The sequence below is a fragment of the Lates calcarifer genome, linkage group LG3 (genome assembly GCF_001640805.2).
Source record: "Lates calcarifer isolate ASB-BC8 linkage group LG3, TLL_Latcal_v3, whole genome shotgun sequence".
Taxonomy (NCBI): domain Eukaryota; kingdom Metazoa; phylum Chordata; class Actinopteri; family Centropomidae; genus Lates; species Lates calcarifer.
In genome coordinates, this window is record NC_066835.1 from 22,612,025 (window position 1) to 22,625,575 (window position 13,551).

Below are 13,551 nucleotides of genomic sequence, written 5' to 3' on the forward strand. Positions count from 1 at the left end.
AGCAGAGAGGCAGGACAGATATGCAAACACACAGTCAGTCAACTGTAGCTGTCCTCAACACATCAGGCTGTTTCCTCCTCACTGCTGGGAGTACTGACTGTTTAAATCATCCTCATCAAGATTAACAGAAACTAAGAACATAGAGGAAACTTTAAGTGCAGCTTGTTTCAAAATATCAACTGATTTTACATCATATGTTTCACTTTTTTATCTTTAGCTCTGAAACCTGTCTGTTGTCATGGTTCAGCAGTGATGCCTGTCCGTTGCCGTGGTTACTGTACTGAGAGAGAGAAGTGAAACAGGAGAGCAGCTGAAGCAGCAGCCTCCTCTGCTGCAGCCAACAGGGTGGAGGTGATTTTCTCTTTGCTTCAATCAAACCAAATCACTGTTTTTATTCATCCAAAATGTGTCTTTAGTCTATATTACAATTATTATTATTCTTCCTACTTGTATAGATAAGAAGAAGAAGTTTATTGTTTGAACTTTGGTCCAGAGCAGAGCCATTATAAAAGCTTTGTGTAGTCTGTGTTTAACAGTTTTAAATCATGTTCACACAGATCAAAAGCTTTTACTGCCACCCAGTGGTTAAACTGTGCACTGCAGCCGACGAGGAGCCGCTTTTTACCTTTTTCTCCCGGAACCTTTGATGACCTGACATTGTTTCTCCCCGACGTCATTTAGAGTGAGCGCTCGGTGGTTTTGTTTACTTTTCTCGTGTGAACCGGAGAACGGATCATTTAATCATTTTAATGTCACAGCCTTCGTCTGTCACAAACAGTTCAGCTTCATAAATTCATTCCAACATGTCCGCGGACCCGCAGCTCTTCCCGCCGCGCTGCTCCCCGTCCTTCTCTCCCGGAGCCGGGGAGGGCTTCGGCGGCGTGGAGCCTCCCTCGCTCCCTCCGCTGTCAGAGATGGAGACCCTGCGGATGTTCGTGAACGAGCGGCTGACGGCGGCGGTGGACGACATCCTGGAGCTGTTCGGGAGCGTAGCCCGGTACCGGGAGCAGATAGACCGGCAGATAGACCGGCAGCTGGACGGCCTGAGGTCCGAGGAGGGCAGGCGGAGCCGGGCAGCAGGTCTGTCGTTGTCCGCCGGTACCGGGTGGAGGGAGAACTGCTCAAACAGCACAGTGTTAAAATACTCAGTACATAAACATGTATTATTCATATTATTTATATATCATCCATTTATATTCATCCATCCATTCATTCATCCATCCTGCATCATGCTGCAAGGAAGTGTGTTTCAGTATACAGGCAATATTCTGATAAAGAATATTTAGCATGTGTGTTGCTGCCTTGTTCTGTATTTTTCACTGTTTGGGAGCACATTAATACATGTTTCACCTACATTTTCCACTAGCATCCAGGTAGCATATCTGTTTTCAAGTATTTTCCAGGACTGTGCTAATTTTTCCAATAAGCAACATGGCAGACGAAACACTCTATCCATCCTTTATCCATCCACTTATCTTTAAGGGTGTTAGAGGAGCTGGAGCTCATTCACACTCACATTCACACCTACAAGTCACCAATTAACCTGCATGTCTGTAGACTCTGGGAGGAAGCTGGAGGAAACCACAGGGAGAACATGCAGACTCCAGACAGAAAAGCCCCTGGCTCGAACCAAATACAGCAACACAGTTATCTTGAAACAAAAAATAATAATGAAGCGTGTCGATGATGAAAGAAAATCAGTGTTAGCATCATTTATTGTCTCATAACCATGCTTGCTAATCAGAAAAAACATAAAAACAATTTCTTCTATCTTGGTGTCATTATTTTTCAATGTTATGTATTGGGTAACACAGCGCAGAATCTTAAACCAAGGCCTTAAGAGTTCAAGTTATGGGAAGTTGCAGGACACAGGTAGTGAGGTTCCTTCAGTGGAGAAGGCCTGGATGTTTGACTGGATCCTGGTTCAAGCCTCCATTCTTATTATTATGAAAAGTGAATCAGTTCAGACACACCTGTTCTTTTATCGGTGAGTCAGATTCATAAAACAGTCTCTAAACACCCTCTAATGGCAGAATCTAGGTGGTAACTCAAATATTGATTTATTGCACAAAAGCCGTGCGTGTCTGTCTGTTGAGCAGAGATTCACCAAAATAATAATGATGATAAAGAAGCATTCCATCAACTCTAAAGCTGATGTTTCTTATTTACAGAGTCCTGTTATTTGACTGTGGGTAACATGATGGATTTCCCAAAACATTGGACTGTAGCTGTGTTTTAATAATGATCCAGTCAAAGTGAAAGATAAGTCAGACCAGGACAAGTCTTGTTCAGTTCTCAGTGTGACATATTGGAGGTCAACCAGGTGTTAGTTACTGCTATAACAAAATGAAAATGTTGGAGTCAGCAGGAGGCCTCCAATAAAGGATCTCACCTTCACATGGTTAAAAAGACTGAATTCCACATTACTGACATTATCATCACCAGAAGGCAGACATGCAGGGCAGAGCCACAAATTCTTTTAAAATAAGAAAGCACAGGAGATTATACTTTACTCCAAATCCAACATTGGCGGAGGCTCACATCATTCATTTTGCAGGTCAACAACAGGTGAAGATTCTGACCTGATGGTGATGCCTCAGGAATCTGCCTTGTGGCGGACATCAAAGTGTGAGCTTCATGCCAATCCAGTGGCAGAGTTTGGTCCAGATTTAATGTCTCAGCACAGCTGTTACGCAGCCATCCCTTTATCCCAACAGACTGCTGCAGAGTTTTGGTTTCACTTTCAAACAAGTTTAATTACTTTCTTCTAGTGATACGACGAATTTCCGTATTATCAACCTGATACAGTGACATTTGAGTTTAATGACCCCTGTGTGTAAATGCGTGTATATCATGTTTTTAAATGCATTATATAATTACACAGATTAAATAGTTTCAGTTTCAGAATCAACCTCAGATCTTAACATTGGCCTAGTAACCTGTGACGTATGAGGCTTTTCTCAATTTCTATTGGGCCGAGATCGGCCGTGTGTGACCCGTGATAACTGTTATGGCCTCAGACTGTGTGATCCGTGCATCTGATCGTGTAGACGTGCTAGACCTCCCCCCCAGGTCTTTCTTCCCGCTATGTTTTTCTTGTTTACCAGTTGTCAAATTGCGATGCGGAAACTGTTTATGCTTCTGTTTTCATGTCATGTTGCATCTCCAGGTAAGATCGCATCTCAGATCTTGACATCAGCGTGTAAGTGCAGTTTGTTAAAATGATGCAGCTGGACTAGTTAAGTGTGTTATTTTACTCTAGTTTCAATGGTCCTTAAAACGAACAAACAAGGTGTGCTGCCTGTTCTGTCTTAACGATGCGTTTTGGTTCCAGCACAAACTAAGAACCTAAAAGTCAGTTAAAGAGCATTTCATCACATCAATTTATGCTCTATCATGATGACTTTCCAAATTAAAGTTGTGGAGTAAACTTTTCATTTTCAACTTGTCAGCATTTAGTCCTGAGCTCCAGCCATGGTTTTACTTTCTATTTTTCACTTAGTGAGATTATAGTGCCTTGATAATACAGGGTAGCTCAGAACAGGCTTTAGGTAATAGCGACTGAAGAGACTTGGAGTTAAACCTGCAACTCCTCCAAGACGTTAAAAAAGAAAGGAGCATTATTCTGTAAATCATTTTTAAATACTCCAGTTTAAAACATTTAAACACGATTTTCACCTGAAGTGTATGTTTTTTTAAGAAAGTCTAAAATAGCCATATCTGTGTTGAGAGTAATTATCAGTCAATAGTTGTAACATTCAAACCATAAACATGTCAGTTTGCTTCATTGTAAATAAATGCTGTGCCATTTGTAAGTCTGAAATGTTTATGTCACTGCTTCTCCCTACAGTGATACACTCCCTGAAGCATGTCTACCTTGCTTCCTCTGAGGTCCAAAACTTCCCCGACTTTGTGGCTGTTGTGTTTGTTGATGGAATTCAAACAGATCACTATGACAGCAACACCAAGAGCACAGTACCCACACAGGTCTGGATGAACCGAGTCACAGCAGATGATCCAGAGTACTGGAAAAGGCAAACTTTGTACTGGGAAGGTCAAGAGCAGATAGGAAGAGTCAACATTGAGACTTTAAAAGGGCGCTTTAACCAGACTGGAGGTGTGTTAACGGAATATTTCACTTCTTACTTACGTCTGTCAGTCCACCACAATTTTAATTTGTGCAGTACTTTGCTTTGTGAGCACATACCTGCAAAACTGGCATTCCCATACGCCTCAGCTGTATATTTTGTTTAGTGTTTAGCAAATGTTAGCATGCTAACAACCTTGAGGATGTTACATGTGTAAAACATCAGCGTATTGGCATTGTTATCACCAGTGTTAGCATTTAGCTTAAAGCACTACGCGACCTTTGCATATTCATTGTTTTTCTACAGTGTTTTATCTTTTGTTACTGCTCAGTGCCACAGCACCTTCCTGATGCTGTTAACACTGTTTATTTTGCGTCTGAACCTGGTCTGTACATGTTTACTGATGTCTGTGTTTCCATCTCTCGCTCAGGCATCCATGTAATCCAGGTGTTGAATGGCTGTGAGTGGGATGATGAGACTGGAGATGTCAGTGGCTTTGGTCTGATTAGTTACGATGGAGAAGACATCTTAATACTGGACATGAAGGCACAGAGGTGGATTGCTACAAAAGCAGAGCTTCTAAGAACTCAACATAAGTGGAATAATGACAAAAGTTGGATAGAGTTCATGGAGCACCGTTTGACTCAGGAGTGCCCTGTGAGGCTGAAGAACAGTTTGGATTACGGGAAGAGCTTTGTGCAGAGAACAGGTTAAAGCAGAGTTTGGGGTTGATATAATTTGATCAGATCTAAATTCAGTATAAAATGCTTAATGAATTCGAATCCCGTAGAATTTCTGATCAGATCTATTTGGATTTAGCTGTAACATTAAGTTTCACTAAAGTTATAAGAAAATTAAACTCCTTTTTTATTAGCTGAGGAGGCAAATCTGATACTTCATCCAGTACACCTATGTGTAGTACACAGTATACTTCCTGGTGTGGTGCGTTAATTTCAACAGGATAGCGTTGTCTCACATCAAGCACAGCTGTTCTGCACCTACCAGAAATTATGATTGCACCTTGTGATCACAAAATGTCCATTGGCTGCTTTGCTTACTTGACTTAAAAACTTATGTTTTACTTGTGTATTCCCCACGTTTCATGTGACATGTAAATAACATAGAGGATGTATCCTCCTTCCTCAGTTGCCATATTCTTAAGTTTGAAAATACATTGGTGGTCCCTCTCTTTGTGCAACGTAGCCAAGATGGTGGATGAGAAGTGTCGTTCCACGGTTGCACCATCTAAGAACATTTGAATCACCATTTGGGTTCTTATAGTGCACTGCATGTCTCCATACTTGTCAGTGTGAACGCACCTATGCACTCAAAATACTGTTGGTTCATCATTGAGCCGTAGTCTTAGAGTGGAGTTTTAAATAATGTTTGACCAAGGCACTGAAATTACCAAGACAACAGCAAACAACAAATACAACTTTGTTCCTCTGTCACTGGAATTCATAGTCTTGGCACCATATCTGTACAACATTTTGTGGCAGTCCATCCAGTGGTTAATGATATATTTCAGCCTCAAACAAAGTGGTCTGAATCGCTTAAAGCACTACCAGTAGCAAAAGAAAACCGCATCTTTAATCTGGTTCATTTAAAGCTTCCATTAGGCTGTTCCCTTACTGAGTACAGCAGTTAAACAGCTCTGTGTGTGAACAGTGCCACTGATGTTTTTCCAGTTTGGCGAAGCCAATTCAGTGAGTAACGTGTGTCCAGTGAGGCATAGAGGAGATTCATCTTGATGCATTAGTAAAGGAGAGAATTGTCAGTCATCTACTCTGCAGCCCACAGTAGATGAAATCCATCTAAAGTTCATTTATGCAAGGAATGGGTAGATCTCCTGTAGAATTTAGATTACATTTATAATCAAGTTCGTCTGTCTTGCTTCTTCTTTCTCTAGACCTTCCATCAGTGTCTCTCCTCCAGAAGACTCCCGTGTCTCCAGTGACATGCCATGCCACAGGTTTCTACCCCGACAGAGCCATGATGTTTTGGAGCAGAGATGGAGAGGAGCTTCACGAGCATGTGGACCACAGTGAGATCCTCCACAACCATGACAGCACTTTCCAGATGAGCGTGGATCTCGATCTTTCGCTGGTCAAACCTGAGGACTGGCCACGTCACGAGTGTGTTTTTCAGCTGTCTGGAGTTAAGGATGACATTATCACCAAGCTGGACCCAGCTATAATCAAGACTAACTGGGGTAAGCACAAGTACAAAACATGGATTTACTTTGCTTTGTCTGTGGTTTAATTTATCCATGTCTTTTTTGTGGGGATTGAACTGAACTGTTTGTGGGTTTGAACCCCAGTGGAATCTGCATGTTCTCCCTGTTCCTGTGTGGGTTCTCTCCAGGTTCTCCAGCTTCCTCCCACAGTATAAACACATGCAGGTTAATTGGTGATTCTACATTGCTGTAGATGTGAATGTGAGTGTGAATGGTTGCTGTCTGTAAATATCAGCCCTGTGACAGACTTTGTCCTCTTTTGTTCTGTCTAGTTGAGAAACCCAGTGTCACAGCACTCCCCATCACTTTGCCTGCAGCGGCTGCAGTGGCTATCATCCTTGTGGCCACAGGAATCATTGTTTACAAAAAGAAAAAAGGTGAGAGACTGAGACTGATCTTTACTGTGACACATAACGGTCAAAATCCACAGTCCCCATTCTGTTTGAAAGTGACTCTGAAGTTCTTTCTCATCATCCTGGTAGGCACATATGTGTCCACTGTTTGTGGAGACACCTGTTTCTCCATGGGCCCAGGTTAGCGGCAACACAGTCTCACTCTAAGTTAATTCTGGCCCATGGCAGCATGACTCTTGGATGTCCTTCATTTCACCGCTTTGGTTTAGACTGAAATATCTCAACAACTACTGAATGGATTGTGATGAAATGTAGATGATGACATGGTTAACATTATACCTGCTAAATATCAGCACATTAACATTGTCGCTGTAAGTATGTCAGCATGCTGATGTTAGCATGTAGCTCAAAGCTCTGCTGTGTCTAATTACAGCGTCACCGAGCTGCTCCTACAGCTTCTACCTGAATCTTTGAGTTTAGTTTCACTCTTGTTCCTGTTGTACTTTCGTGTATCAGCTTACTAAAGCTGTGTTAGATTACTGCTGATGCAAACCAAACATTTCCTGCTGGTGCTGGTTTATATTAAAAGCTTTCCAGAAGCGAACCAGCAGGACACACACACTCAACACATCATCAGTGTAAATTCAAATTATCATCAGCTGAACTTTAGAAGTCATTTTTAATTAGGACGAGAACTGTGGATTTTGTCTGATATTCTGTGATACATAGAATAATTTTTCTTTTTCTTTTTATTTCAGCCATGAACCCTTCAGACTGTAAGTGTTTTGTGTTTTCTTGATGTTAATCTAGTCAGAATGACACTCTTTGGTAGTTTGTGTAAGTCAGGCATACTGTGGCCTGGGACAAAATAAGTGCTCAAACAATGTTACTACTGTCTTCCAGCTCCTGACAACAGCACTGAGCTTTCTGAGAAACTGAATCCACCTGATTCCATGCAAACCTCTTAGCACCCAGTAAGTTACTTCCATTTGAGTAGTAATTTGTTACCATTCAAACAATTTAGATTGGATGGCTGCAGTTTTTTTTCATGGATCAGTCATCTTTCATAAAGCTACATAGTGTAAAAAAAACAAAACCTTTTTGTGTGTAAACCTATAATTTCTAATGTGTGGTTTGACATAAACTAATCAATAACAGTCAATTGAAAGGTGCCCCAGATCTTCATCAGTGAGGTCTCCAAACCAGTCACAAGCAGAACTGAGCATGCTTGAAAAGTACATGCTAGATTTACAGCAATTTTGTGACGGGACAATTTGTGCTAGTGGTTCGGACTGTTCCTAGATCGTGACCAAATCACAAACATAACCCTGGTTTTTAGGTCTATCTTCAAGATTCATACAACCTCTTGACAATAACCTGTTGTCCATGGATCATTTACACTGAGTGTGAATGTATTTTCAATATGCTACTTAAAATTTTTATTTATTTAACTTGAATTCATTTAATTCATTTAATTCATTGATGCTGAAATGTTTTTCTTTCTGTCATGTTTGTCTCTAGGTTTGTAAAAAAGGACTGGAGTGATAATTGGTGACTTATAACACTGCATTGAGGGTGAGATGTTTTTGGTTCAAGCAGGACAAAGGAGCTACTGATGATTTCGGTGTTTTGACACCACTTGCATGGATGTGTCAGAGTTTTACCCTTTTCATTTTTGAGGGAAATGGTGTCTTATTTCTTTAAATGAGGTGTAATCATCAAGGTAAATATTCCAAATGTGAGAAAGTAGTTGCCGTTCAAATAAATGTAGGGTTTTGTTTTTCTTCTAAATTTTAATCTTAATTTATGTGATCCCCCAATATTCCACATAAATAAACACACTCAAATGTACTAACACACATTTACAAACGTGCACAAGCCAAGGTACAGTTGGAAATGAACACAAACACTGTGCTTGTTTTCCACCAAACATTTATATTATTTTTCCTGTTATGTAAATATTCTCATATATTTCTATAAAACAAAGTTTAGTAAAAGCTGCATGTTGTGTTGTCAAACCAAACTTTAGCCAAGTGTAGTTAGTATATTTTATGTTTTGATAGCCTACTTGTAAAAAAATGACCTAAGGCTAATTTAAAAGTATGTTTTCTTTGACATTAATGAATGTTAATTAAATGCAATACAGTCCAACTGCATTTGTAGAAATTCAACCTGAAAGCTAATTAAACTAAACCAAGTACTATAAAGACTTAAAAAGTTTTCACATTTGCACTAAAGTTGTTTACATATACATTCTCCTTTTTTAGTGTGATGGTGGTTGTATAACTGCTGTGTGTCTGAAAAACTTTGTTTTAAACCTCATCTCGAGACGAGCTACTGGCGTCTCAAACCATGAATCATGAACAGAGACAGAGAAACAGTCCTGTCAAAAAGAAGAGCAATTGTTAAATCTCACCAGCATCATCCTTTTTATTCCTTTAATGCATTGAATTTTGTTTTGGGTTTTTTTTTTGTGTGTATGTGTGTTATTATTTGTGGAAATAAATAAATGGAAATGTATACCAAGTAGCAGATACTGAAAAATGATTGAAACTGTACTTGAAGTACTGAGAGTTATTTGTGCAGTTTAGTGTTTTTCAATAAAAGCTTTATTAAGTATTATTAAGTATTATCAATAAAGGTATAAAAATAAAATTGCATATTCAAAGAGTTTGGCTTATTTATGCATTGTGGTTTATATTTTCTCTGTCTACATATTTTGTGTTCGTTATTAACATAACGAAGTTATCCGCTCCAGCAGGTGGCGGTAAATCCTCCTGTCTCCTCCAAAGGCCGCCCACTGAGCATGCGCACAGACAGCGACCCGGAAGTGGAGCTGGTAAACAAACGAGTCCTCCGAGCAGCGACGCCTTCTCTCTGCCTCTGCGCCGCTCGAACCGCCGCTCTCATGTCGAAGATCGAGATGCTGAGGCTGCTCATCAACCAGCGGCTCACCGCGGCCGCCGAGGAGATCTTCGGGGTGTTCGGGAGGACCATCGCCGAGTACGAGGAGGAGATCTCCCGCTCCAAGCTGGAGATCGATCGCCAGCGCCGGCTGCTGGACCTGAGCAGGAAGCCGCAGATCTCCGTGCAGGTCAGCAGCGCAGGTTGGTGAATGCTGGAGGATGAGGAGGAGGACCAGGTCCGGGTCTCTGCTGAGAGACCGGGATCATCAGAGACCCGCTGAGAGAAAACCAGTCACTGTCTGTTTAAATACTGAAGTAAAATATCTCCATAAATCTGCTTTAACCTGCTCCACAGCTGGAGGATCAGGTTCTGATGACCTGTTATTGATTAACTGATTCATTGATTTAGGTTATTATTGATCTACATGTGTCACAGTGTTTATGTGTCAAACACACCTGCAGCTGATGATGACTTTCATTACTGATTAACTGATTATTTGATTAATTGTCTAACCTATGAAATAACAAACACAATGAAAGAAGATACTCATCACGTCTTCTCAGAAGACGTCTGCGATTATTTTAGCATCAAAGAGCAGAGGCATCTATTTTTATATCTGCAACAAGTATTATTTAAGGAATAATTAGGGATTAAAACGACAGTAGCTCCTTTAATGTTTCAGATAACGTGTGGGAAAATAAAATAAGAAACTATGGTTAGAATAATGTTCCAGGCTGCAAAATTCCTGTACAGTGTCTGCATTTTGATTTTACCATCACATCTTTAGATAAATATATAAACTCCATTTAAAATTCTACATTTGTTTTCTTGGACATGATAAAGAGAGAGAGAGGCTCAGACTAACAATAAAGCTCAGGTGGAGACAGGAAGGATTTAAAGATGTGATGGTAAAATAAACCTTGAAACATTAAAGTAGATACTGTAGTTTTATTTAATATGTTTTCTAACTAAGTCTTTGTCCATGTTATGTCTCCTCTCCGTGGTTCAGCTCTGTCAGAGCAGGAGTGGAGCTCCAGTCTGGACCCGGATGAATCGAAGCCTCCTCACATCAAAGAGGAGGAGGAGGAGGAGGAGGAGGAGGAGCTGTGGTCGGCTCAGCAGGAGGAGACACCGGAGCAGAACGACGTTGTGTTGTTCCAGAGCGGCGGCAGCATAAGAAACGAGCACAACGACCACGTGACTCCCTCACTCTTAAAGTTCCAGAACCAGAACCTGGAGGACCTGGAGCTGGACCCCCAGCCAGGGACCTCGGTCCAGCAGTCCTGCTCCAAGCTCGATGAGGATGCCACCGAGGCTTCGGATCTGGCTTCAGGTAACGGGCAGCTCGACTGTGTCGACCTCGAGGCTCCGCTGTCGGAGGTGGTGGACTCGTACATCTGCACCATCTGTGGCCGTGCGTTCGCTCAGCGCAGCCACTGGGCCAAACACGTCCAGGTGCACCGCAAAGTCGACACCAAGGTCGACAAGTCGTATACGTGTGACATTTGCGGGAAGAGACTGACGCGGTTCGACGGTTATCAGAAACACCTGAGGATCCACACAGGTGAGAAACCGTACTGCTGCGACGAGTGCGGCCGCAGGTTCAGCGACAACTCCAACTACAAGCGACACATTCGCACACACACGGGACAGAAAACACAACAGAGCTGAGGCCAAGGACGAGGACAAAATCTCTGTCACCAGAGGTGATGAAAAGCACAGTCAGGACATGTCCATGCTGATGTGGATACATGTTGTTTTTGTCTCCATTTTTGCCAAAGTTTCACACTAAGTTTTCAAGAGTAGAAGAAAATATCAACACATCAGAGTGGATGGAAAAAATATCAAGCTCTCAGAAGAAATCTGTCCGTTTCTGTCGCCTCAGAGTCACTGAGCCTTTGTCAGTAACATGTTTCTGTTTTAAATCGTCAGCATTAACAGCCCATTAGTTCCTGTTGGCTTCTTATTTGGTTTGATTTAGGGATCTATAAAACACTCCAATCCAACAGAAGATGTGAGTGAGAACTTGTCCCAAGACGCTCAGAGACAGATTGAATTCTGTTTCCTGTCTTGGTTTCACAATCGTTCAGCATCAAACTTTGTTCCTTTACTCACTAAGAGTTGTCTCCAGCTGTGGTTCTTCCACCAGTGTGTCTCATCACTTTCCGATCCGATCGGTATCTCTCTGAAGAAGTATCTCTGCTCAGACGACGTGTTCTAACATCTTGTGTTGTAAATGCGACGATGGCTGAAGCTGTTCTGGATTTAAACAGTTTGGGATTTTCTGGTTTTCAAACTAAAACCACACTAATGGATCATAGAGAGTCAGAGGAAACAGAACAGACGAAGAGAAGGATCCAGTCATCTCACCATTTTTGTGAAGAAGAGGATTTAAAAGCATTTTTCTTGCATCAGCATTTTGTTTGTGGACAGATAAATGGACGAGAAACTTTCGACATTTATCCACATTAATGTGGACATGGACCAGGACAAGACAAGAAGAGGCACATACTGTATTTTTATATCTTATATATTTTATCAGATGTTTATACACTGGAGGAAACAGTGGTGTTGCAGTTTACAGACACATCTGAGTCACACCGGAGCAGTTTGTTCAGGAAAGTCTGTGACCAGTAAAGATCTTTTTATTTTTTGTTAATGATAGCGAGGCGGCACAGATATCTGTAGCACAAAAAGTCTGGAGATTGTGTTTGGGATGTCAGGAACCTTCAAATCTTCCCACTCAGTGTTTTTTAACAAAACTGTATGACTTTTACTGAAGTAATAAAGTCACATGATGAAGAAAAAAATCTTGTTCCTGTCATTGATTTAAACTTTCTAACTTTACACCGATTGGCCACAGCATTAAAACCACTGATCATCTCATTATAATCCGATGTTCCAGTGTTCACCCACCTAAACACTGTTGAGACCGAGGACACCCCTCCATGGCAACAGCACTCCCCAGTGTCAGGGGCCTCCCCCAGCTGGACAAACCTCCCACCACAAAAACTGAAAAAAAAAAGAGCCCGAACTCCTCAGATCCCAGTCTGATCCAGCATCAGGTTGACAAAACTTGATGGATGGATTTTGATTGATTCAATTCAGGTTCTAAATTTCTGATTTTGTCTGAATAACCAAAGATATTCACTTTACTATCATAGGAAACTATGAAAAAAGCAGTTATTCACATTAATCGATCATTTTCAGTTTTGCTGATGACGACAAAACAGAGCTGAACAAACCAAACAGCTCAGGTTTGTTCAGGTTTAAAACATTATTTATCCTTGAATTGTGAAATGTTTTTACTTAGTTTGGGGTAGTTTTGTTCGAATACATAACAGATGTGGCTGTTTATCTGGTTGTTTTCTCAAACTCTTCTCTTCTAAAAGTTTGTTCTTCTAAATATAAACACAACAAGGCCAAACATGGTCAGAAAAACATGCCATATAATTTACATTTTACTAATCGTGTTTTTTCTTTTTTTTGTCACAATGTGACACAATCTGTCACAATGTCCAAAAAAAGAAATGTAAGATGTCATTGAACTATCTGTCCCTCCTCTTTCACACCAGCAGATGGCAGTATAACACTATTTAAAACAGCTTCTTGGTGAACTCATGTGATGTAAAGATCAAATTCAACGATATGTAGTTCAATATATTTTATTTTGGCAGCTTAATTATTTAGTGATTTAGATTCTATTAAACACTGCAGGTTCTGTATTTCAACAAGAAATAAAACCTGATAATTCTGATGCTGTAGAACCTCTAGAATACCTGGAACGTCCTCTTCTTCCAAAGCCCCTTGGACCCAGTAATAACTCTAGGGACTCTGGGATTCCTTTCTTGAATACCTGAACCCTTTTCACTATTCTTGAAACCCTTTAAGGACCCTTGGAAGATCTTCAGGGACTCTTGCTACCTTCAAGAATTTCTAGAACATCCTTGAGATTCCTATGATTCTT

At 40.9% G+C, this 13,551-nt stretch overlaps 2 protein-coding genes across 5 annotated transcripts; both read left to right on the plus strand.

The window, feature by feature from the left end:
• Positions 1–20: 20 nt before the first annotated feature.
• LOC108892114 (major histocompatibility complex class I-related gene protein) lies at positions 21–9,347 on the plus strand. Of its 4 annotated transcripts, none has more exons than XM_051069592.1 (9): positions 25–1,080; positions 3,851–4,117; positions 4,519–4,797; positions 5,998–6,300; positions 6,597–6,701; positions 6,807–6,857; positions 7,436–7,453; positions 7,581–7,651; positions 8,199–9,347. In XM_051069592.1, exons 1-8 carry the CDS (start codon positions 804–806, stop codon positions 7,643–7,645), a joined length of 1,365 nt encoding a protein of 454 aa, XP_050925549.1. In that variant the 5' UTR covers positions 25–803; the 3' UTR covers positions 7,646–7,651; positions 8,199–9,347. The 4 variants fall into 4 exon arrangements, with proteins under 4 accessions (XP_050925554.1, XP_050925549.1, XP_018545075.1 ...); XM_051069596.1 differs by lacking the exon at positions 25–1,080 and adding an exon at positions 2,945–3,169; XM_051069597.1 differs by lacking the exon at positions 4,519–4,797 and having other exon boundaries at positions 21–1,080.
• A 41-nt stretch (positions 9,348–9,388) lies between these two features.
• On the plus strand, positions 9,389–12,409 carry LOC108892117 (zinc finger and SCAN domain-containing protein 12). Its single transcript, XM_018689565.2, has 2 exons — positions 9,389–9,784; positions 10,594–12,409. Exons 1-2 carry the CDS (start codon positions 9,484–9,486, stop codon positions 11,253–11,255), a joined length of 963 nt encoding a protein of 320 aa, XP_018545081.1. The 5' UTR covers positions 9,389–9,483; the 3' UTR covers positions 11,256–12,409.
• The last annotated feature ends 1,142 nt before the right edge of the window (positions 12,410–13,551 follow it).